The 26,542-nt window shown below is 47.5% G+C and overlaps 1 protein-coding gene across 1 annotated transcript in view; it reads left to right on the top strand.

The window, feature by feature from the left end:
• Positions 1-26,542, top strand: part of LOC147112055 (uncharacterized) — a 52,726-nt gene that overhangs the window by 7,357 nt on the left and 18,827 nt on the right. The window contains exons 2-6 of the mRNA XM_085999559.1: positions 14,308-14,682; positions 17,866-18,141; positions 20,964-21,413; positions 22,779-22,809; positions 26,135-26,181. Coding sequence (XP_085855685.1) covers positions 14,308-14,682; positions 17,866-18,141; positions 20,964-21,413; positions 22,779-22,809; positions 26,135-26,181 — 1,179 coding nt within the window. The remainder of the gene's footprint in view (positions 1-14,307; positions 14,683-17,865; positions 18,142-20,963; positions 21,414-22,778; positions 22,810-26,134; positions 26,182-26,542) is intronic.

The following is a 26,542-nucleotide window of genomic DNA, read 5'->3' as shown; positions in this document are numbered from 1 at the left end:
TGCAGCGCACCCCCCCCCCCCCCCCAAAAAAATTAAAGGGAACGTTGCCCATGGCACTATTTAAAGAGGAGCAGAGGAGTTCCCCTGGATTCCTGGTTAATATTTATCGCTCAACCCACATCACCAAAAAATACCTGATCATTTATCTCATTGTTGTTTGTGGGAGCTTGCTGTGCGTTAATAGGCTGCCGTGTTTCACTACATTACAACAGTACTTCTCGAGGGCAATTAGGGATGGGCAATAAATGCTGGCCTTGCCAGCGATGCCCACATCCCCGTGAACGAATAAAACAAAATTTCAAAAAGTACTTTATTGGCTGTGAAGTGTTTTGGGACATACTGAGGTCATGAAAGATGCTTTACAAATGCAAGTTCTTTCTTACACACTGCAGTTTTCTATACTAAGGCAGTAAAAGAAAATGGAATTGACAAACTCATTCTTTTTTACAGACACCAAATAAATATAACTGAGTAATCTATAGGTGTGGAATGGTTGTACTTTTTAAAAAAAAAATTGTCTGCATTCCAGTAAATTTACAGAGGTTGGCATCATTAGGTTGCACACAAATTTAGGCTGACAAGGAAATATTATTCTGTGTCTTAAATTGCTCATGTGTGGCCCAAAAAAAAGATTTTTCTTCCTATGTGACCTGAGCAGTACATTTACCCACTGGGCTATCAAGAGAGTCCACACTTAGGAATTTTCTAAACTTTTCAGGCAACATTTTTACTGCACTCTAGTGTGCACTGGCGTTATTTGTAAAATTATATTGTGACAATACACATATACAATTGATTAGAATCAAAATTATTGGTATCATTGAACCCTTTTATTGTCCCATGCAGGCGCATGGGAACACCGCCACCTCCGAGTTCCCCTCCAAGTCACACACCATCCTGACTTGGAAGTATATCTCCGTTCCTTCATCGTCGCTTGGTCAAAATCCATTAACTCCCTCCCTAACAGCACTGTGGGAGCACCTTCACCACACGGACTTCAGCGGTTCAAGAAGGCGGCTCACCACCACCTTCTCAAGGGCAGTTAGGGATGGGCAATAAATGTTGGCCTTGCCAGCGACGCCCACATCCCAGGAACGAATAAAAAAAATAGTTCTTTCTGTCAACCTGTTGCAAATACCAGGGTCCCATTCTGAATACAAAGTAAAGAATAACCGGGTATAAAACTGGAAAACTTATGTTGTTAACACCCTGGATCCTAGTGCCTGCCATGTGATACTGTATCATATTTTATTAAAATAAAAGCAGAAAATGCTGGAAATACTCAGCAGGGGATCAGGCAGCATCTGTGGAGAGAAAAACAGAGTTAACGTTTCAGGTTGATGACCCTTGATCAGAACATATAGGGGGTGAAATTGGTCATGGACGGGGATGCAAAACAGGCTGTATCACATCAGTCGCCTGTTATAGGTTCCGCCCGATATTCAGTTCCATTGACGTCAATATAACTGAATATCAGGCATGTTGTATAATGGTCGGCAAATGCGATTCCGCCTTTTCTGCATTCCTGCCCATGACCAATTTTAAACCCGTGGGGGGGAAAATTCAGTTGTTTGCGCCTCCCGTTAGCGCCTTAAGAGGGCGCTAATAGGGCTCAAAGCAACTAGCGCCCGTGCGCGGCGATGTTTGTGCTGCTCGTGAAATTAACTAGACATTTTGCAGTGGCGCTAAACACTACCACCACGATCTCCTGCGCCGGCAGGTCGTGATGTCAGTCGAGTGCGCAGCGCCCCGACCGGATAGTGAGTGGCGCCCCCTGCCTTACTGCCTGCTGCTAGCAACGACAGGTTGAGGGGAGCGTTTTGCAGTCAGGAAGGGACTGGGGGAGCGCTATTTAAAGGTGACCGCTTATTGCCTATTTTTGTTGGTGACATTTTTGCACCACGCATTCTGAGAGAGAGAGAGAGAGAGAGAGACTTCTGGAGAGATTCAACGCTGTGTGAAGGAGTTTTGGGTACTGAGCAGCACTTTGCAGGTTCATTTTGATTTGCCCTTCCTTGTATCGATTTAGAAGAGACTGTGGGGGCTGCACTGTGAGCTCTTTCCCTGGGCCTCTCGATTGTTCTTTCCAGCAGATTTGATGTACAGGTCTCTCCAGGCCGAGATTCAAGGCTGCAATGAGCAGAGTGTGGATGGAGAGCAAAATCAACCCTCCCCTTTAAGATAAAAACAGAAAATGCTGGAGAAACTCAGCAGGTCAAGCAGCATCTGTGAAGAGAGAAACAGAGTTAACGTTTCAGGCCGATGACCTTTCGTCAGAACTCCCCTTTAAGAACTGGCCAGCGCCAGTGTGTCTGTGTTCCATTGCTGACTGACATCACATGAGCTTCGCCAGCGCTCTGAGGTAGCGCCTCGCTCCTCGGCCTTTGCTCCTGAAGACAGGTGTGTAGCTCCTGATTTAGCGCTCCAATCACCTCCAGGGGCGATTAAAGCCAAGTTTGCCGTCAGAGGTGATAATTAGCACCAGGCGCTAAACTTTGCGCACAGCTGATAATGGCGCCCCAAATGGGGTGATACTGAATTTTTCCCCCATGCTATATTATTATATAAATAAAAACAGAAAATGATGGAAATACTCAGCAGGTCAGGCAGCATCTGTGGAGCGAGAAACCGAGTTAACGGGCTGGATTTTGCCAATGGGGAGCTTTTGGAGGTGGGACTCCCACTTGTCAGGTTTCAGTCCCGCCTCCATCGAGTTCTGACCAACCCACGCTATTTTCCCTTGATTGACCTTGTTAAGCTCGCCCAGTGGGCTCAGCAGGCCAATTAAGGGGAAGCCGGTTACAGAGAACATCAACGTATGATGTTTCATCTGTCAAAAATTTTTGATAGATGAATTGTCATCGTTTGACAGCTCTGTGAAACTGACATTCTCTGTAGTTTGATGAGTTCTTCAATTCAAGACTCATCAAACCTCTTTATTTAGCAGAAATTAGATGGTTGCTGTATTGGAGGATGCAGCAACCATCTGTCATCTCTGCCGCGGAGGTGCGAGACTCTCCACATACCCAACTGTTGAAGCCTGCAGGAAGAAACAAAGGTAAGTAAACTTTTTCTAACACTTTCCACTTACCTCACATACTCAGCTCTCCACACTTACACCCAACACTTACCTTCACAGCGCACCTTTGCACCCCTCCGACCCCCGCAGACCCACTGCTCGCCTCGGTGACCCTGGCGGGGTTTGCAGCCTTCGGGAGGCCTGCACTTGCGTGGGTAAAATGGGGATAATCCTCTTATCTGCCTGTTAACTACCCGTTAGCAGGCAGTTAAGTGGCACTAATCCCCGTCCCGCCTCCAAGGAGACGGGACCCGGTGCGGGTCGGCTACCCGCCTCCTGGCAAGATGGCACGGAGGCGGGTTGGGAGCGGGTTGGGCACCCGCCCCCAAATTCTGCCATTTTCCTGGCAGTCCCGCCTCCATATCCGCCTCCCCAGGGCTGGCAAGATCGCGCCCAACATTTCAGGTCGCTGAACTTTCATCAGAACTGGAAAAAGTTAGAGGAGTAACAGGTTTTAAGCAAGTGCAAGGGCAGGGAAAGGGGGAGGAAGGAGAGGAAAGAACAAAAGGGAAGCTCTGTGATAGGGTGGAAGGCAGGAGTGACTAAATGACAGAAGGGATGTTAGTACAAAGCAAAAGCAGATGGTAATGGGACAAGTAAAGAAACAACAGCTGAGACTAGAAGAGGCGTAAATGGGAATGGCAGAATCATCAACAGCTGCCATCTGAAAAAATAGGGGCAAAGGTTATGGTCTGAAATTGTTGAACTCGATGTTGAGTCCAGAAGGCTGTAAAGTGCCGAATCGAAAGATGAGGTGCTGTTCCTCGAGCTTACATTATGCTTTGTTGGAACAGTGTAAGAGGCTGAGGACAGAGAAGTCAGAGTGGGAGCAGGGTGGAGAATTAAAGTGACAGGCGACCGGAAACTCAGGGGGACTCTTATGGATTGAACGGAGGTGTTTCGCAAAGCGGTCACCCAATCTGCGTTTTGTAATGTATGTACCTTTAAGGGGCGAACTACTTTTTACAGCTTCTGTATACTGTAGTACCGGCAGTGACCACACCTGTATATAAACCCTGAGTAGTGATCTGTATAGTTAGTTCTAGAGTAACCCTCATTCAGTAAACACCTGTTGAATCGTTCCCTTCAGTCTGTTGTCTGATTATTGAAGGACACAACATTAAGATACACGGACATAACATTGGCGACGAGCAGATTCGAACCTACCTGCAACTCTGCATCACCTCCCAGGGATTCGCTCCTGGAGAACAGTGGAAGAAGGTCGAGTCCAGAAGCACGGGCGTCGACCACGGGCAACCGCCAATCATCCAGCGGAGATTTGAGCATCGCAGGGGAGGCTGTCGAGAGCCAGGCTTGGCTTTCCAGTCATGGTGGTCCAGCGAAACGGGCTGGCAACAGGTACTGCGCAGACCCTTCCCGGACAGCGACAGGCTAGAGCCCGACCGAGCGGCACAGATATAGGCCGAGCAGCGTCGACGGGGGAGAGAGAGAGGGCAGAGCGCACAGGGCGCAGCCGGTGTTCAGGACCGAGCGGCGTCAACGGGGGAGAGAGGCGAGAGAGAGCAGAGCGCAGCTGGTGTTCAAGGGCCGAGCAGCGTCAACGGGGGAGAGAGGCGCGCAGGAAAACGCGCAGAGCGCAGCCGGTGTTCAAGGGCCGAGCAGCGTCAATGGGGGAGAGAGGCGCGCAGGAAAACGCGCAGAGCGCAGCCGGTGTTCAAGGGCCAAGCAGCATCAACGGGGGAGAGAGGCGCGCAGGAAAACGCGAGGCGCTGCCATTGCCACGAGGACCGCAGAGAGCGGCGTTGGCAGCAGCGCAGGAGCAGCGCACGAAACCCACAGGGTGTCGCCATTTGTCACGAGGACCGCCGAGAGTAGCATTGGCAGCAGCGCGGGAGACGCCATTTTAAGCTGCAGCGGGGAAGAAAGGAAAGCGTGGGAGACGCCATTTTAAGCCGCAGCGGGGAAGAAAGGAAAGCGCGGGAGATGCCATTTTAAGCCAGTCTAACCGCACCCAAAAATGCCGAAGAGTGGCAGTATCACAGCGTTCGACAATGAAGTCGAAGATTGGACGACATATGTCGAACGCATAGAAGTATACTGCAAGGCGAATGAAGTGCCAGATGACAAGAAAGCGCTGGCATTGTTGAATTCAATGGGTGCCAAAACGTATGGCTTACCACGAAACCTAGTAACCCCAGAGAAGCCAGTAGAAAAGGATTTTGAAAACATAGTGTCAATCCTACAGGACCACTTAAACCCCACACCGCTGCTGATAGCAGAAAGATTTAAGTTTCACAAAAGGAACCAGCATAAAGATGAAAGTAATGCTGAGTATTTAACGGAACTGCGCTAGCTATCGAAACACTGCCAGTTTGGAACGGGACTAGCAGATACTTTAAATCAAATCAAATCAACTTTTACTGTCATTGTTAGGGCACAAGTGCAGTACAACGAAATGTAGGCTTGCGGCTCCCGAGAGTGTACATTTAGATTAAGACATTTAAACATTCAACATACATTTGGCTTGTAATACATTAACATAAACATAACCATAATAAAGTGCATTGGCAGATGTGCAGGCTTTAGAGTTTATTTGTGGAGTTCAGTAGGATGACAGCCCTGGGAAAGAAGCTGTTCCTAAATCTGGTCGTACGGGTGCGAATGCATCTGTAGCATCTCCCAGATGGCAGGAGGGCGAACAGACTGTGGCTGGGGTGGGTAGGGTCTTTGATGATGGACCGTGACCTCCGTAAACAGCGTTTCTGGTATATGTGCTCTATGGTCGGTAGCCGGGTGCCGGTAATGCGTTGGGCAGTTTTGACTACCCGCTGCAGGGCTTTCCGGTCATTGTAGCTACAGCTGCCATACCATACTGTGATACAGTTCGTCAGGATGCTCTCTATTGTGCAGCGGTAAAAGTTAGAGAGGATCAGGGGTGACAGGTTACATCCCTTCAGCCTCCTTAGGAAATATAGGCGCTGCTGGGCCTTCTTCACCAGAGAGGAGGTATTGAGGGACCAGGAGAGGTCTTCCGTGATGTGGACTCCGAGGAAGTTAAAGCTGTCCACCCTTTCCACCACAGCCCCATTGATGTGGATGGGGGTGTGACTTCCGCCTTTAGACTTCCTGAAGTCCACAATGATTTCTTTGGTTTTCTTGATGTTAAGGGCCAGGTTGTTATCGGCGCACCACTTCACGAGATGCTGGACCTCCTCCCTGTAGGCTGATTCATCGTTGTTGGTGATCTGGCCTACTACCGTGGTATCATCCGCAAACTTGATGATGGTGTTGGAGCCATGAACAGCCACACAGTCGTGGGTGAAGAGGGAATAGAGGAGGGGGCTCAGCACACATCCTTGTGGGGCCCCCGTGTTCAGGGTCAGGGGGGGGAGGTGTGGTTACCTAATTTGACAGACTGGGGTCTGTTTGTTAGGAAGTCCAGGGTCCAGTTGCAGAGGGAAGTGTTCAGGCCAAGAGTTTGGAGTTTGGTGGCCAGCTTGTTGGGGACGATAGTGTTGAATGCTGAGCTGTAGTCTATGAACAGCATTCTGATGTAGGTCTCTTTACCATCTAAGTGATTCAGTGCCGAGTGTAGAGCAGTTGTGATTGCATCCTCCGTTGATCTATTTGCACGATAGGCAAACTGGTGTTGGTCAAGAGAGGCGGGAACACTGGCTTTGATGTGAGCCAGGACCAGTCTCTCGAAACACTTCATTATGATGGGTGTGAGTGCGACAGGTCGATAGTCGTTCAGGCACGTCACAGCCGTTTGTTTTGGCACAGGAATAATGGTAGCGGTCTTGAAGCATGTAGGGACTACTGCCTGGGCCAATGACAGATTGAAGATGGCAGTGAAGACATCAGCCAGCTGATCAGCACATTCCTTGAGTACCCGTCCAGGGATTGAATGCTTGCCAGTAACTAACACTGGTATAGAGAAGGAGACCCGAAATCACCCGACACTGTCTCGGGTATATGATTTGACGGTGAAGGGATGGCCAGCACATGACGACTCACTGTTGCCAGCATTCTCATCCAGAAGAGAACAGCTGTCAGTATGCCAGGGGACCTTGATGTGTGGATCCCAAGTGGTAATTCCACCCAAGTTAAGGGAGAGAGTGCTCAATGAGCTTCACGAAGGTCATCTGGGAGGGGTGAAAATGAAAAGCCTTGCTAGGGCTTATGTGTGGTGGCCGGGGATCGATCAGCAAATCGAGGACCTGACAAAGAGCTGCTCAGGATGCCAGAAGGTCCAAAATGCATCACCACATGCCCCTCTACACCCATGGGAGTGGCCCTCATCTCCATGGCAACGGGTGCATATTGATTTTGCTGGTCCATTCATGGACTCAATCGGCTGAAAATTCAGTAGCCTTAGCGCCTCATTTGAGGCGCTAGAGGGCCTTGCGCCGGAGTTATGGCCAGTAGTGAAATTCCCTGGGGCCCTAAATCGGCGTTGCTCCGGTAGCGCTGCGCCGGCACCGATGACGTCATCGGTGTGCGCAGCGTCCCGGTTGCCGTGGTAACCCGCCCGAACTCTGAAATTGAGTTGCGGCCGCCTCGCCCGTGGCAGCCGCAACCAGCGTTTTGTCAGAGGTGCCTTACTGCAGTTAGCGCCGGCGCATTAAAGACCCCGCGGCGGCCGGCCGCTTTCCCGCCGGCCGCCTGCCCGCAGCTCCCTCCCCGGACTTCTCTCCCCCCCCCCGCCCGGAACAGATGCAAGCCCGGCACTTGTCCGAGGTGCTGGGCTCATTTTTAAGCAGATTTCCGCGGGCCGCGGCCAGGTGCAGGCAGCTCCTCCTTAACGGAAGGAGGAGGCCTGCACTTCCCCAGCCTGCCGCACCGCATCGGGTGCCGCAGCGCCGGAATTGCGGCGCGAAACGGCAGTTAGCGCCCTTTTCCAGGCGCTAAGACCCTTCAGTAGCGCCGGCAGCCGTTTGGGCGCGGCGCCACTGAATTTTTGGCGCGCGCAGGGGACTTAGCGCCGGCACTAATTTCCGGCGCTAAAGCCCTGTCTAAGCCAAAACCCAATTTCTAGGCCAATGTTTTTAATAGCCGTGGATGCGCACTCGAAATGGCCTGAGGTCATCAAAATGTCCTCCACCACCACGGAGAAAACTATTGCAGTCCTACGGACCATTTTTGCCAGGAACGGCTTGCCAGAGCAGATTTGCTCTGATAACGGACCACAGTTTGTGTCCGAAGAGTTTCGAAGATTTATGAGAAGGAATGGGGTAAGGCATTACACATCCACCCCGTATCATCCAGCCACAAATGGATTGGCTGAGAGGTTCGTACAAACCTTTAAGAAGGCAATAAAGGCTATGTACAATGACAACATTCCGCTGCAGCACAAGGTGGACAATTTCCTGTTCGCCTACCGGAATGCAACACATGCAGTCACCAGCCAGGCCCCAGCCATGATGTTCTTCAACCGAAGGTTAAGATCTCGCCTGGATTTGCTCAGACCAAACGTACGAAGAGATGTTGAGAGTAAGCAATTCCAGCACATCCATGAGAAGCCAACAAGGAGCTTCAATGTAGGGCAACCAGTCTTGGCCTGCGACTACCGAACAGAGAAATGGCAACCAGGAACGATATGCACACGGCAGGGCCCACTAATGTACACAGTGGACGTTGGGGAGAGCATCATGAGACGCCATGCTGACCAGATCCTAGAGTCACAGGAACAAGTCAACCCCATGCCTCGCCCATACGTACCTGGTGATGAACCCGACATACAGGTAGCATCTACCCCAGAAACAGTAGCATCGGAAGCTGATGAACCAACCGACGACAGGGGGCCAGAATCGCTTCCGCACCAAGAGCAAGACACTCGGGAAAAGCGCTATCCAGAAAGGATCAGGAAGCCTCCCCAAAGACTGAATTTATAAATAGACTATTTTCAGCTAATGTTGCATGTTAAAAGTGTTAATTGTAATTAGTTTGTTATTTAATTGTTAAATGAGTGTTATGGTACTGTTAATCTAAAAGGGGAGGAATTGTAATGTATGTACCTTTAAGGGGGGAACTACTTTTTACAGCTCCTGTATACTGTAGTACCAGCAGTGACCACACCTGTATGTAAACCCTGAGTAGTGATCTGTATAGTTAGTTCTAGAGTAACCCTCATTCAGTAAACACCTGTTGAATCGTTCCCGTCAGTCTGTTGTCTGATTATTGAAGGACACAACATTAAGATACACGGACATAACACGTTTGGCCTCCCCAGTGTAGAGGAGACCGCATCGTGAACAGCGAATACAGTTTACTAAATTGCAAGAAATTACAAGTAAATCGCTGTTTCACCTGGAAGGAGTGTTTGGGGCGCTGGATTATTATGTTGTTTGTGCCATGTTATTTGCTGCCATGTGTCTTGTAGGCTAGCCAGTTCCTAGTAATATAGTCAATATGATTGCTAAAGTAAAGACAACTGGGGTGAAATTCTACTTTTGCAAACCGGGTGGTAGTGGATTGGCTGCTCTTGATACACCCAGCCTGATTTTCAATAGAAAGGAAAATCAGGCAGGGTGTATATCTGGTGGCCGATTTGCTACCGTCCATTTTGCGCCCCTGCTGAAGTTGAATTTTATCCCCAGCAAGTCAGACAACATCCAAAAGAAAAAAAGATAGATTATCATTTGGGTGGGGCTTCTATTTTTCATCAGAGCTGGCTCGAAATGTAAAACTTATCATGTCTTTTACAGAAGCTGACTTGACTTGTGGTGCATTTTGATTTTATTTCAGAATTATAACTTTCATTAGTTTTCTGTTTTCTCTATTGTATGATTACTAACTGCATTGTAGACAGTTATTTTAAAACAACAACAACTTGTATTTATATAGCACCTTTAACGTAGTAAAACGTCCCAAGGCGATTCACAGGAGTATTATAAAACAAAATTTGACACCGAGCCACATAAGGCATTATTAGGGCAGGTGAGCAAAAGCTTGGTCAAAGAGGTAGGTTTTAAGGACTGTCTTAAAGGAGGAAAGAGAGGCAGAGAAGTGGAGAAGTTTAGGGAGGGAATTCCAGAGCTTAGGGCCTAGGCAGCTGAAGGCAAAGCTGCCAATGGTGGAGCGATTAAAATCGGGGACGCTCAAGAGGTCAGAATTAGGGGAGCGCAGATATCTCGGGGGGTTGTGGGGCTGGAGGAGATGACAGAGATAGGGAGGGGCGAGGCCGTGGAGCGATCTGAAAACAAGGATGAGATTTTTAAAATCGTGGCGTTGCTTAACCGGGAGCCAATGTAGGTCAGCGAGCACAGGGGGTGATGGGTGAATGGGACTTGGTGCGAGTTAGGACACGGGCAGCCGTGTTTTAGATGACCTCAAGTTTACGTAGGGTAGAACATGGGAGGCCAGCCAGGAGTGCAGTGGAATAGTTGAAATAAAGAGTAGATTGCCTTTCAAAAGCTAGGCTTTATTAACCTTAAAAAACCAACAAGTACATGTTGAGCACCCAGTCTCAACCACTGTAGAAAACTGAATTTAAGATGGCCACCACAGGTCACATGGAATCAACTAACCAATAAGTTTACAGCATATATCTCAAGGCAGGAAAACAGGCAACCAATTACAATGCTTCTTATAAAACAAGAATAATCACCACAATAGTCAAGTCTACAGGTAGCAAAGGCATGGATGAGCCTGAATTTCTCCAAACACTATCATATAACTGTGTTGTATTACTTGAGACATATGTAGAAGCCTCTGAATTATGACTGACACAAAACTAAAGAAACTTGGACTGAGCAAAATGACAGTGTTCTGAATCACTGAAAGGCCACTCGGACAGTTTATGTGAGCAGCAGGATTGGTGATTAATTTGCAAAGACAGTTTGCATTCATATGTAGAAGGAACAAGCCTGAGAAGAAGACCAGGAAATCATTGGTTAGATCATAATGCTTGAGGCAAACAGTTCAACAACAATGTGCATTTATATAGCACCTTTAATGTAATAAAATGTCCCAAGGCACTTCACAGGAGCATTATCAGACAAAATTTGACACCGCGCCACATAAGGAGATATTAAGACAGGTGACTAAAAGCTTGGTCAAAGAGGTAAGTTTTAAGGAGCGACTTAAAGGAGGAGGGAGAGGTAGAGATGCGGAGAGGTTTGGGGAGGGAATTCTAGAACTTGGTGCCTAGGCAGCTGAAGGCACGGCCGCCAATTCAGCTTTATTGAAGCAATGCATCAGCATGTAACTGAGCCATAAAGTCTGGAACGTCGCAAGTTTTATTCCAGGCATATGTTGAGTTCATTCATTTCATCTGAGGCACTAAACTTTGGCCTCAATGTCACTAGGTTGGAGAGGTTTAGGGCTGGATTTTGATACCGGAGGCGTGTAGGAGGTGGGACTACAACTTTCGGGGTTGTAGTCCCGCCTCCATCGAGTTGTGGCCAACCCACGCGATTTTCACTTGATTGACCTTGTTGAGCCAGCCCAGCGGGCTCAGCAGGCCAATTAAGGGCCACACGGCAACAGCTGACGTCATAGATTGACATTTCATCTGTCAAGAGCTTTTGACAGATGAAATATCAGCGTTTGACAGCTGTTTGAAGCTGTCAAACACTGACAATCTGTACTCCAAGTTAATTCCTTCCTCTCAGGCTGATTTAGAGATCTCTCCAGAACAGAAAGCTGAATGCTGCAGCTTTTGACAGATCGCGGCCATTCTGCTTTCTGTGCCGGTGAGATGCGGGACTCCCGAGACCTGAAGGAAGGAAGGCTGTAAAGGTAAGTAAAGGTAATTAAACTTCTTTAAACACTTTACACACACCAAACACACTTACCTCTGCACTCATGCACCCATCACTCACCTGAACACTGGACATCTCGAACCCTCCAAGCCCTTCAGCCCGACGGTCCGCCTTGCTAACTTGCCGTGGTTTGGAGCCGTCGGGAATCCCACACTTCAGCAATAAAAATAGGGATTAGGCTAAAAACTGCCTGTTAACTACCTGTTAACAGGCAGTTAATTGGCACTAATCCCCTTCCCGCCTCGGGGAGGCGGGTCCCAGCACAGGTCGGGTATCCGCCTCCTTTGAAACTGGCATGGAGGCGGGTTGGGGGCAGGATGGGTTCGTGCCCCCCGATTTCGAGATTTTAACCCCCCACACACCTCCAATCCCGCCTCCACGGCCCAATGAAAATCCTGCCCAAAAAGTCAAGAAGAGTTCCCACTCTTAACTGCTAAACAATAACCCCTGCCGCTAAGTGTGTGTTGGTGAACATTGGTTAACGATAGGGCCAGCCTTGGCTGTGATGCCCTGCATGGTTAAAAAGCTGGCCTACACTCTTTGTATCTCAGTTCATCCAGGAAGAATGGCCACTTGAAGTACCAGAGGGCAATTGCCAGCCATGGAGCTGTACCCCAGCAAGAAGTCAATGCCGTTAGGTGTCAAGGAGAGGGAAGATCTGGCAATATATTAATAAAATCAACTTAGAAACGCATGCAAAAAAGAAAAAATACCTCAAGTGTATTTTCAGCTATTATATTTGCGAATGTAAACTTTTTATTAGAGATAAAAAGAAAAACTGAATGCTGGAAATAAAAGCAGAAAATGCTAGAAATAGACAGTCAGCATGTGAAAGAGTAATGTGGCCCTGCATCAGAACTCAACTTATAGCTCATAGTGTAACTCAGGAACTCAGTCACATTGTTTAGTTGTGTCAGTATTTCATATGTAACCAGCTATTGTCTTAAGTAAGCTTCTTTGTAGTTACAATGGGATACAATGTCTTCTGTGTTGTGTAACAAAATCATAAAGCTGTTTAGAAAGTAGAATAGAACAGAAATCTTCCCCCGGTGTTGGCATCATCATTAGTATTCCAGGAAATGCCAAGATTTAGCAACAGAGGGCAATAGTCAACAACTAGAAGTGAAACGGGCTGAACCTCAGCTCGGAAACAGACTTCAGAAACAAAGAAATAGGATCATTCGAATTTTATTAAGTTCATTATTTCCTTTTAAAGCTTCTTTTCATCGTGTCGTCTTCAAAAACAGTCAGATCTACTTGTATGTAAATGTTATGCAAGTAAATTCCTAATAAATGAATATTCAGCAAATAATTTTCATCTAGTTTTACATATGGTTGTCTTTTCAGCAGGTTATTTGTTTGTGGGAACCATCAGAGCCTATCCCAAAATTATTGGCACCTGATGTCCCAATATATGTATATTCTAACTAAGTTCACTCGATAGCAAATGGAGTGGGAACACTGGTTCATTTTCCCCATTCCTAGCTAAAGACAACTGTACTGCCCCCTGCTGCCTCAGTAGGATGCAACCAATTTAACAAACTATTGTATCTCTGTGGGACTGCCCTTGCATGGTTCCATCCCTACCTATCCAAATGTCGCCAGTGCATCTCCAGAAATGTCTTCTCTTCTCTCCCCTGCACTCTTTGGAACACCCTTCCTAAACCTTCCTGCATCTCTCTCCACCTTCAAAAACCTCTTCACAACCCATCGCTTCAGCCTAGCTTTTAGTTCCTCCTCCCAATCTCTCCCTTCTTGGGTAGGTGTCCATTTTCCTTATGCCTATGTGTAAAGTGCCGAGGGATTTTTTTTTCACGCTAAAGGTGCTATATAAGTGCAACCTGGGACTCATCATTGTACGATAGCATCATTGTACGTCTGCCCTCAGCAGATCTCCAATTTCCAAAATAAACAGTTTGCTACCAATATTGCAAATGTTATAGTTCTGACTAGTTCCCCATTAGCACGGTGTAGAAATGAGCCATAGAGACCAGGAAAGTCACAGTTTTAATCCCTGATCAGCGCTAGGGTGAAAGTACAGGTGATATTATTATCCTCAGTACCCTTAGACTGCAGATAATCACCATCTTGTTTTTTTTATTCCTCATAAACATCACATATGCCATTCTACACACTGTTCTTCCTCACTGAATCCCTGCTGTGTTGAAATTAAGTCCCATTTTATTTCAGTCTCATACACTAACTTGTTCTTTGCAGTACCTCAGAACTATAGGGCACCTTACCTCCCCCCTTACGTCACTTCCTCCTACATGCTTCAGACTTTTGAAACCTAAGATTGATAGCATCTAATCATCACTTCTTGATTTACTTAATCTCCTCTTCTATTCTTTTCAGTGTTGGTGGTGTCCTATACTTTGGACCTTAGCTACCCATCCAGGTTTCTCAATAAAAAGAAAATTCCTACAGTTAATGGTAATTAATGAATTTTTAAGTAACATTGATACTGAAATTATGGTACATAATCTTGTGTTGCTATTTTAGCTCTGCTTGCCTTCATTGAACTGGCTGTTGGAGATAAACAGAAGGAGGTGTCAATGACCGTTGGGAATGTTGCTCCACTTAGCTGCTTAATCTCAGGGCAACTTCCGTATGACCGTCCTGTGACCTGGTATTGGACACCACTCTATCCAGAATGCAGCGGTTCCAATGGCGGCAAGGTTCTGGACATTTATCCGGATGGGCGAACAGTATTCGAAGAAGCGTTCAAAGGGCGCGTGCTTGTATACCGATCAAAAGTTAAAAAGGGTGACTATTCAATCACTCTAAGGGGAATAAAGATACCGGATTCAGGAGAGTTCATCTGCACCCATGAATACCTTTCAGAAGAGCAGAAAGTGAGGCTAATAGTGAAACCAGGTACGTGAGAGTAAAATACAGGCTGAGCAGATATAAAAGAGTTGGTTTGTCTCTATGTCTGTATGTCCGCTATACACTCAAAAGTTATAGGGCGTACCTACACACATGTTATATCAGAAGAAAGCTGATGATCAGGGGAGTGTCATAGGCATATTTACTTTTTGGTCAGACAAAAATTGTTCGGACAGTAGACCAAAAACTTTCAAAAAACTGAAATAATTCCACTCATTAGCCGTTGACCAATCCTACCGCTCATTAGCATTGAGTGACGTGATGGTTCACCAATCGTACAGGGGATAGCATTGAGTGACATGATGGTTGACCAATCCTACACTTCAGTGACCTGATGGTTGACCAATCGCTGCGTCACCGGGGGTGTTTCATTCTGTGTGTGGGCGGGCCTAATCCTGCAGCCTCCCGAAACTTTGCCGCCATTTTTAAAATGCCGAACGCGGGCACCCGCCGCATTAAGTAACACAATTAAATTGTTTTTAAAAAAAGTAAATTAATTTGTAAATATATTTTCTAAGCTCATTAATTTTCCCAGCTTTCACCCTATATTTTTGCTCTTGACTCGCTGCCTCCGCCGGGCGCCGCAACCTTGGAGGGTTACCCCGCCTGCAGGCCTCGAAGCCTCGGCCTCTCCTCGCCAGCCACGCCTGAGCTAGGCACCGCCCGTCCCGCTGGCCCCGATTACAAACAAGCGGCCCGCGATCGCTGCCATCTTCGTAAAGGCTGGCAGGGCGGTACGGAGCTCCGCGGAGCCATCACCTCCATCTTCCTAAAGGCTGGTGGGGTGGAACTGAGGCTGGGGTCACTTGCGCCGAGCCTGACCACTACGCCACCCACGGGGCCTCCGGCTCACCAAGGCCGGGCTCCCTCCCTCTCTCTCCCTCCTCCCCCACTCCTCTCCTCCTCCCCCCTCCCCGTCCCCTCGCCCCTCCTCCCCCCTCCTCTCTCCCCCTCTCTCCTCCCCCCTCCTCTCTCTCCTCCCCCTCTCCTCTCTCCTCTCCCCCTCTCTCCTCCCCCCTCTCCTCCCCCCTCCCCCTCTCCTCCCCTCCCTCTCTCCCCCCCTCCCCCTCTCCTTCCCACCCTCCCCCCCTCTCGCTCCTCCCCCTCCCTCTCCTCCCCCCCTCTCTCCTCCCCCCTCTCCTCCCCCCTCTCTCCTCCCCCTCTCTCTCCTCCCCCTCTCCTCTCTCCTCCCCCTCTCTCCTCCCCCCCTCCCCCCTCTCCTCCCCCCTCCCCCATCTCTCTCTTCCCCCTCTCTCCTCCCCCTCCCCCTCTCTCTCTCTTCCCCCTCTCTCCTCCCCCTCCCCCCTCTCTCTCCTCCTCCTCCCCCTCTCCTCCCCCCTCTCCTCCCCCTCCCCTCTCTCTCCTCCCCCCTCCCCCCTCTCCTCCCCCCTCCCCCCCTCTTCTCCCCCTCCCCCCTCTCCTCCCCCCTCTCCTCCCCCTCTCCTCCCCCCTCCCCCTCTCTCCTCCCCCTCCCCCCTCCACCCCTCCCCCTCTCTCCTCCCCCCTCTCTCCTCCCCCCTCTCTCCTGCCCCCTCTCTCCTCCCCCCCTCTCTCCTCCCCCCCCTCTCCTCCCCCCTCTCCTCTACTTTTTTCATAACAACATGCCGGGCACTCCAGCTGGTATGAATTAAATTGTTTCCCAATTTTCTCAGCTCCTTTCCTGTAGGCAATGATTCTCGCTGGAGTACATTTCCACGGATGCCAGCAGGCTCCAAAATCTGGCCCAGGTGGCCATTCATTACGCATGAGCCGAGGTACCTTAATCTAACTGGTTGAGTCAGAAGATGCAAAGGGTAATTGTTAAGCTTGTATCTACATGGAAAGAGGTGACTAGCGAGGTACTGTAGGATTCGATTCTGGGACTATTTGTTGTTTCCAATGTATGTTTATGATTTAGATCAAGGGAAAGTAACAAAGCTCACCGAGTTTGCTGCTGACACCAAATTGTGAGGAGTCATAAATAGTAGGGAACAAGCGGATCAGTCGCAGGTGGATCTGAGTAGATCAGGGGATTGGGCCAAAAAGCGGAAGATGTTGTTTAATGTAGAAAAGTGAAAAGTTATAAAGTTGAAAAAGAGGAAAAACAATGTGAAGTACAGAATAAATGGGGATAATTTACAGGGAAAGATAAAGGTGAGGGATCTGGGGGGGTTTAGTGAAAAACACACTTAAACCATCAGTGCAGTGTGGAGATAAGTGAAAAAGCAGTTTGAAGGATAGAGCACGTACCCCATCAAGTGGTAGTTAGCTTGTACAAAGCACTGATCTGTTTCACCTTGAGTACTGTGTACAGCTTTTGGCACTATACCACAGAGAGGGCCTTGGAGAAAGTACAAAGTAGGTCAATCAAATTGATAGAGGACCTTAGCTAGGAGGAAAGACAAAAAGATACTAGGGATGTTTACACTGGGGAAAAGGTAGCTTAGCGATGTCCTCAATGAGTTATTTAAGATCTTGGGGACTGGTCCGATGGATGGCGATGGTACTTTCTGATTTAATAGTCTTATGTTCCTGAGAACATTGGGACATATGTAGGATGGGGTAGGCGAGTTAGTTTAAGTATATCTAGTAATGCAACAGGAGTAATCATTGGACTTCTGGAGCTTGCTTGATTGCCTTAGATATTCAAGAGGAAATTCCTGGAGTTTTTTCTGAAATTTATCTCTTTTTTTCTCTCTGCTTGCTTGTCTCCTTCAGGAATATTGATTGTTGGGGAGGGTGATGCATCAGGTTGTACGATTCAGTGAATAGGATGAGCATCGATGGGCCTGGTGGCCTTTTCGCACCTCTCTTTTCATATGTCATTCTTCAAGTATGAGCTTGGACAGAAAATGTTGACAGGCTATTTGATTAGAATTGGCTGGTCAGCCACCACATCCACTTCCCTAGTTCAGGGATGCTGGAGCCCTAATAGCACCCCAGCCATGATCAACACATTCAGCACAGACAGTTGACTGACCCAGGGACCATCCTTGTCTCTAAAGGTTCAGTACCATCTCATAAGGAGCACTTACCCTTGAATCTATATTTAACTGAACCCATGATATTGTACGGGAAGACCATCTGTACAGAGAAGCTGTTTGAAGTCTACCCAAACATATATTTGTTACAGCTACTGTTGTTATTATTTTATATATAATACAGAAAGACTTGTATCTTTTTTTTTCCTAGGTTGCTGGTCTAACCTCCACCTCACAGTGGACCCACCTGTTGTGTCAGTTGGAGACAAAGTCACATTAACGTGCACGTACTGTGGGTCGAAAGTGCTAACGCCCCGAATAAAATGGCAGTACGATGGACTATCTATATCAGATACTGGAGTTGTGAGCATCAACAACGACGGACAGTCTCTTGTTATTAATCGTGTGGATCAGGAGCACTTAAAGAAGTATGGATGTAGTATGGCCAAAAAAGAATCTGTAGTTACTGAAATATGCCTGGACATAGGTAAAAAAAAACTTCCAATCAAAGTAATGGTATCTGAGAATTTACACCAACATTAATGTGTTTTAGGCTGGATGTACCAGAAAATGGGGCCACCCCTCCCAACTAGCATATTGCACTCAACCCCCATAACAGAAGGAACGCAAGGGCTACCCAATGCGAGCAGAGTTGTCAGCACCCTAATGCCTTGCTAAACTTCCACAGGGAGCAAGTGTTATCTAAACCCAGCATCCAGTGAGTCCCCTGTCCCAGCCTCCCCCATGTGTAACCCAAGTCCCGTGTCAGGGTACGGTTTCAGCCCTGTCATCAGTTACTGAACTGTGCTGGTCCCTCACTGTATGCATCTGCCAATATAATCTGTATATCATAATGTACTCTGTATTGTACCATCAAGTCAAAAGGTGCATATTTTGTACAATTTACTACAAATTTACCATTTTAATTTTTGAAATAATTTTTAACGTAATAGGGTAGATCTTGACTCTGAGCGATAGTGTAAAACAGGTGATGTGAGTTGGCAGCCGGGTTTACTTCTCTCCCGATTGAAGTCAATGGAAATAAAAACCGGGAGAGATGTAAACCGGGCTGCTGATTCGCTATCACCCGTTTTACACAAAGTCAAAATCTAACCCTTTTTTTTCGCTCCGGTTTTTCATAAAAATTTCCCCACTCCTTTTTGGGTCTTATAGTTGAGAGCAACGGCAGACTAACCACTTCCACTGCTGCTCTTGACCCAAGTGTGAGCAGGAGTGTAAAAGCAGCCCTGCGAAACTTGTACTTCAAAATTCCTTCCTTGTGGAGAATGTACTCGCCTCTGTTCCGCTTCTATTTCTTATACCACAGCCAAGGTCATGAACTCTTCCCACTGTTTCACCTTTTTCAGACATATTTTTCGGAGCTATGGCACGCCCTGAGGCGGCTGTTATTGATACGGCTCTGCTGCTAACATATTGGGGTGGGGTGGGGGGGCAGTTGGACCTTGTTATTGTGCTCTGTGTGGCTGCTGGTGAAACACTTGGAACCATTTTTTTTCTGCCAACTCCTCATCTCCTGAGGTACAACTCCATGGGCACTGACTGTCTTCCAGTATCTAGTCAGTGTTGACATAAGTGAATTTGGAATCACTCTTCAGTTGGCATGGTGAACTTACACTTGAGTGCTTGCAGGCTATTCCACCACAGAGGATATTAGAGCTGAATCTGATCCCACCCGATGTCCTTGTGTGCACACACTGCCAGCAGGACTCAAGGGATAGCAATTACGAATGAGGACAATGGTTTATTTTCTCCCCTCCCTAACCCAGAGACCTAGGGCGCTATCTTGCCAGCCCTGGGGAGGTGGGTTTGGAGGCGGGACCGCCGGGAAAATGGCAGAATCTGGGGGCGGGTGCCCATCCCGCCCCCAACCCGCCTCTGTGCCATCTTCCCAGGAAGCAGGTAGCCGACCCGCGCCGGGTCCCATCACCTGGAGGCGGGAAGGGGATTACAGCCACTTAACTGCCTGTTAACAGGTAGTTAACAGGCAGTTAAGAGGATTATCCCCATTTTTCCAGCAGAGGTGCGGGCTTCCCGACGTCGGGAAACCCCGCCAGAGTCACCGAGGCGAGCAGTGGGTCTGCGGGGGTCGGAGGGGTTCAAAAGTGCGCTGTGAAGGTAAGTGATGGGTGCAAGTGTGGAGGGGTGAGTATGTGAGGTGAGTGTAAAGTGATAGAAAATGTTTACTTATCTTTGTTTCTTCCTGCAGGCTTCAAACGTTGGGGATGCGGAGAGTCTCGCATCTCACCGGCAGAGATGACAGATGCCTGCTGCATTCTCCGATGTAACATCCATCTAATTTCTGCTCACAAAAGAGGTTTGATGAGCCTTGAATACAAGAACTCATCAAACAGAGATTGTCAGTGTTTGACAGCTTCACAGACCTGTCAAACAATGACAATGCATCTGTGAAAATTGTTTGACAGATGAAACGTCATACACTGACGTTCTCTGTAACCGGCTTCCCCTTAATTGGCCTGCTAAGCCTGCTGGGCGGGCTTAACAAGGTCAATCAAGGGAAAATAGCGTGGTTGGCCGAAAGTCGATGGAGGCGGGACTAAAACCCGACAAGCAGCAGTTCCGCCTCCAACGCATCCCCATTGACAAAATCGCCCCCATTGAGGCCATTTATAGCTCCTCTAATCTGCATTCTATCCAAGTTCGGCTAATTCAGCGAACAGGAGATCAAACCTGGGACTTTCCTGGTTAGTGTTGTTCAGTTACGCCCCACCTTGATGGACCACATGATGGCTTTGTTGAACTCAAGTCAAAGCCACAGGCCTTCAGGTTCAGTGACGGAGCTACAGAGTTGCCTATTTCTCAATTTTTGCAATTCCTTCAGCAGCATCTTGACCTGAAGTGTGTTATAAATTGTGGTGAAACTATTGGCAGTGTTGTCACTAGGATTTCAGTAATGCGTAAAGGTGGGCGCGAGACATTTTTGAATCATATCTACTTCAACTGTGGAAAAAATCTCAGCAGCACAATTATTGATTTTGTGCACCCAAATTTGGGTTTTCGCTAGCAAGAGCTGTACGACACCAGAGTGAAGTACTGGTGGTAACAGGCCTGTCAGTGGTGGTGATAGGAATGGGAACAATTTGACGTGATGTCTTAAAAGTATCGCAAAACATTGGCACAACATTAAAACATACCTTGATTTAATGCTTTGGCTAAAATGTGATTTTTCCTGTCATCAATTCACACCAGTACATTCAGTAAGCCAAGTGACAACACAGGTGTTTTTTTGGCTCTTGTTCAAAAAATCTAAAGTTTACTTCATTGTTTCAGAGCTTGATTTTCTAGACACCACAATGTTTGCTGGAGATTATGATTATCCAGTGAGTACACCAATACCTGTTATTACTTCTGAATCGACAACCACGTCAACCACCCCAGAAACCACTACACCGGTGATACCAACACCCGAGGCCACAAATGCTTCACTGATCATGTGGAACGATCTAGAGTGGATGCAGGACACCTCTCCAGTTACTAGTCTGAGAACTGAAAGTGACCCCACCAGAATACAATCTACAGTCAAAACCGAGGAAACATCTGATCCATGGAATGAAGACGTAAATCACGGTCAACTGGGATCAACTGAAAGAGACTGTCCTGTTGTAGTAGCAAATGGTCGTATGAGTCATCTTCCCACATACATGTGCATCATCCTGGGTGGAATTCTGCTACTTATAATCATCGCATTCCTTATCAAGCGACTCAAAGGATCCTGTAAACGTAAATATTTTCTTCTTTTTAAAAGTAGAAGTTTCCCCACTGGTTGAATGTAAATGTACCAATTGGATGTTACTGAGGCATGCAGGCCCAAGAAGATCCTGCTCTCTGCTGAGCAAGTTGATCTCGACCAGGGCAGCAGTGGAGTGCTCCAATTGGCTTGTGTATGGGAGTGTGGGAGGGGGGTTGATGAAATCAGCCGTGACTTACACTCCCGATGGCTGTTTAGTGACAACTGCTGGAAAGTGAATGCTTGAACTTTGTGTGAAGGCAGAATCAGGCTTGACTGTGATGCTCAGGTGAATGGCCACTCGGGCAACCGACATATGAAACCATGTCATAGCATGAGTCTGCACCTTTACGAGAAGGGGGGTGGGGGGCGCGGGGGTTAAGAGAGAGGAGAAAAAAATATAAAAATAGAGGGAATGTAACAGAGACCTGGTGGTAGAATTTCTGCAGAGTTCGCCCAATGATCTGCCATAACTTAGGTGGAAGATTGGCAGAAACGCCAGAGAAACTGCATAAACAACCATCTATGCTATTTCTCCAGGGTTTCTGCTGAAGTAATGACGGATAATCTGGAGAAACCATACAGAAATTCAGGAGCAGCTCTTTATGTAAAATAAATTACAAGGTGGTGCCTGCCAAGCACCATTAGGCCAACCATGGTTTATTTTGTGGGCCGATGGCTCTCAACAAATATTTTAGTTACACAACACAATTGATTCACAATTTTTTCTTAAGAGCATCGATCAACTTTACTTAGCTTTTCACTGATTTTGGATAGAAGTTAGAGCATGGACTTAGTGAGAGGCTACGGCGCATCACGCGTTCTACCATTGTCTGATGTGACTTGAATTTTTCAAGAAAGGTAACTTCCAACCTCAGTAAAGCTGGTGGTATCAGATCGGCGGCCCGTTATACATCCTGACATGAATCAGTCATTCATGAGAGAAAGACCTATGAAATAATACTGAGCGGCCTATGGGTGGCACTGTCCAGGGAGAGTATAAATACTCGGGCACGGGCCCAGCTTGCGCAGGACATTCTTAACAGGAACTAGTGAAGGACACAACTAGACCTCCATGTTGTAAAACAGTTGATTAAAGCTTTGTTTAACGCTTAGACCAAGTGCCTGGTAGTTTTCTTACGTCACACCCCGCCCCATTTTCCTTTTCACTGAATTCAATAGTAGCGATTGATGCGCCACCGTCCGTTTTGCTCCCCGCCCAAGTTGAATTTTACCCCGGTTTAATGCATTTCAAAGTGAGTGGTTTACAAAAAATAAGCAATGAGGAGCACAAAATGTAACCGTGAAAAGAGAAGCACAACCGCATTTAAGATGTTTGATTTCTGTTTTTTTAACAGGTGGAACCCATGATGTGGAACACAATGCAAGGTACAAACCAACGTGGATTTTCCACATATTACAGACTTTATCACATCGTCCTTGTTCGCACATCCTCAGTATTTTCAGATATGCCAGGCAGCAGGACAAAATGGCAAGGCTCAGGACCGTGAAGACCAAATTTAGGAAAATGTCAAGGGAATATTTGTTCACACAATGAGTGATCAACAGTTGGAACAGGTTGCCAGGGAAAGTGGTGGAGGTCATTCATTCAAGGAACAGCTAGATGCTGCAATGGGAATCCAGTAGGGATGGCACTCAGGAAGCTTATCAAATGAGTCTTCTTCATCTGTACCCATCTGGTGAAAAATTATGTTTTCATAAATATTTTTCTTGATACAACTTGCAGAAAAATTTGAGCCGTACATACACTAAATGGGATAGAATTATCAAGCGCCACAAATTGAATTTCCAATCCTGGCCATGATAATGCAGTTCTAGCTTTTCCCTAAACACTGAAATCAGTTCATGAAATCAGTTGAGAATACATGCAATGGAAGGACTTCCTCTAACCCATGTTTGAGATCTTTGACCAAACTGCATGCTGGAACATAAGAACATAAGAATTAGGAGCAGGAGTAGGCCATACGGCCCCTCGAGCCTGCTCCACCATTCAATAAGATCATGGCTGATCATCGACCTCAACTCCACTTTCCTGCCTGATCTCCATATCCCTTGATTCCCCTAGAGTCCAAAAATCTATCTATCTCAGCTTTGAATATACTCAAAGACTCAGCATTCACAGCCCTCTAGGGCAGAGAGTTCCAAAGATTCACAACCCTCTAAGTGAAGAAATTCTTCCTCATCTCAGTCTTAAATGGCCGACCCCTTATCCTGAGATTATGCCCCCTAGTTCTAAACACTCCAGCCAGAGGAAACAACCTCGTAGCATCTATTGGATTTGTGACAAAAAGGAGAAATGGTAGCAGGGAGGTAGGGCTCTGTCCTACCTCTACCTGTTACTTAGCATTTTGCAGTGGGAGACCGCCTCATGGCACCCCTTATATGAAGACTTCGATTGAACAGTTGGTGACAAGTACATCTGTTACACATCATTATACCTGGATATCTAGGCCATTAAGCTGGTTCGCATATCTTATGCTCTCATGCATAAGTCCATCATGCTAAAGCCAGATGTCTACCATATCGTTTAAGAAAGGCTTGGCATAACAGTTGCTGGAAGGCACTACCTGCAGAACAGTTTGAGACCATGGAGGAGAAATTTGGTATAGCCCCGTTTGGGGGCGCTAAAACTTTAAAAGTTGAAAGGGTAGCACCAGGCGCTAATCATTCTCGCCTCCCGCGAAATTCAGTTTTAGCGCTCCAAGAGGGAAGTGGAGCGCTAAATCAAGTGCTAAACTTAGGGCGCTCAAGTCCGAGAGCGGAGCAGTAGCGGCAGAGCACTAAACAATTTCGAGCGCATTGTAAATGGCACTCTTTCATCATGGAGGCTGCTTCCCTCGCTTAAAGGGAAGGGCCAATGATGCTGCACAAGCTAGTTGTCCGTCAGTTCTGTTTTGCAAGGCGACCTGGGCGACTGCCAGTACAGCCCCAAACACTCTCACAAAGTGGAGGGCATGGACATCTCGCACCAATGAAACATTAAAAACTTTGTGCAGGCACCAGACTGGTGCAAATAATAAAGGTTGCGCTAGCTGAAAAGCATTCCCTTTAATTACTGCCCCCGAAGCGGCCAGCCGAGTTCACAATGCCTCCTCTTGCTGGTGTTGTCGATGCGAGGCGATAAAGCAGAGGGCGAGAATCAATTTTCCAGCTGGGGCGATAACGGGGCGGTGAGCACTTTCTGACGTCACGATCTGCGAGGCACTAGAGGCCCAGGCGCTAAGAGTTACCGGCACTGAAGTTCGTGGGCGTTGCTGCATTCGCCGCGCCCGGGCACTAACTCCTTAACGCCCCCACTAGGCGCTAACGGGAGCCGTTAACATACCGAATTTCGCGGCCACACCTTGAGTATTATGTGCAGTTTTGGTCGCCTTATCTGAGGAAGGATGTTCTTGCCATTGAGGGAGTGCAGCGAAGTTTCACCAGACTGATACCTGGGATGGCAGGAATGATGTATGAGGAGAGATTGGGTCGATTGGGCTTATACTCGCTGGAGTTTAGAAGAATGAGAGGGGACCTCATTGAAACTTATAAAATTCTAACAGGACTAGACAGACTAGATGCAGGAAGGATGTTCCCGATGGCGGGGGAGTCCAGGACCAGGGGTCACAGTCTAAGGATAAGGGGTAAGCCATTTAGGACTGAGATGAGGAGGAATTTCTTCACCCAGAGAGTGGTGAACCTGTGGAATTCTCTGCCACAGAAGGCCATTTCATTAAATATATTCAAGAAGGAGTTAGATATATTTCTTGAGGCTAAAGGGATCAAGGGATATGGGGAGAAAGCAGGGACAGGGTACTGAATTTGGATGATCAGCCATGATCTCATTAAATGGCGGAGCGGGCTCGAGGGGCCGAATGGCCTACTCCTGCTCCTATCTTCTATGTTTCTATACATCCAGGGTTCAGTGCTTGCCAGGTTTGGAGGGGGCAAGAAGTTGCAACTGACACTCCACACTTCCATTTGGGAAAATGTTCTTGTTCAGTGTCCCTGCTCTGCTCAGTGGGATGGTCACACATTGTATGGTAAATTGCGCTACACACCATGCAGCAGAAACCCAGTTGCTCTGATTTCCTTATAAGGGCTGGAACCTCTGTCCACCCCTTACAGGGCAAATGACAAGAGGATGGAGACTCATGATGCCAGGAGCTCCCACTCCTTTGGCTGGAATGGGACCCAGTGTATCAGTGGACGGCAATACGCTGAGTGAAGTGAGGCATACCAGCTTCCTCACGGGCCCCACCTATGGAGTCGAGGCCAGGGAAGTGGCACTGGACCCCTGCAGAATTTTTGTTTCTTAAATTATTTTAATAGAGTGGCCTTTTTGCTCAAGGGGCTGAGGGGACCATGGCCAGGGGGCTGGACACCCTCCAGTGAGTGGTGGCTGAAGTCTCTGCACCATGGGGCAGGTTGGTGTCAGCAATGTGCCTGAACTGGCACTTGTGCTCATCTGCTCCATGTTAATTAGGCTCCTTCTCAGTGACCCCGCAAACTCTGGTGTAGTCAATGCTGGAGGGCGTCAACAGGTCCATCCTCATGTAACTGCCAGAATTGGGTCCCAAGGAATTTCAGCCAGGATAGCTATTACCAGTTAAATGCTAATACATGAATTTTCCATTCAGATTTATTTCTGTGGTATTTACATTTCTTCAGTATTTGGCAAAGTTCTCATTTAAAAAAATTGTTGTTGCAGTGATCCAATCAACCATGATTCCTCGGGCTCAGAGGGAATGCCACTTGGTAAGGAAGAATAAAGCATATCCCATTTCTCTTTAATAGGGTGGTTTGCATCTAAAAATGTTTTTTCTTCTTTTCCGTGCTTGGCATGCTGCATCTCTGGTCAACAACATAGACAAATTAGCTACTCACAGGCTTACACCAATGCTACTGTGAAATCAGATGCTCGGAGGCCTGTGAGGGCAGTCCAATGTGACTCTGTCTTCGATTTTACTTCTTTCTGTGTGGGGAAGCACTTGTCCTCCACTCACCACAGTGGCTACGGCTGAAATTGAGATCAGAGGATTGATGTGTAAACATATTCTCCTACTCTGTGCTGCAGTGTGTCCACACATTGCTGTGCTATACTCCCATGCAACTCTCA

Source organism: Somniosus microcephalus, chromosome 10 (genome assembly GCF_052327205.1).
Source record: "Somniosus microcephalus isolate GS21.2 chromosome 10, FLI_Smic_1.0, whole genome shotgun sequence".
NCBI classification, from domain to species: Eukaryota; Metazoa; Chordata; class Chondrichthyes; order Squaliformes; family Somniosidae; genus Somniosus; species Somniosus microcephalus.
This window is presented reverse-complemented; position numbering and strand designations above follow the sequence as displayed.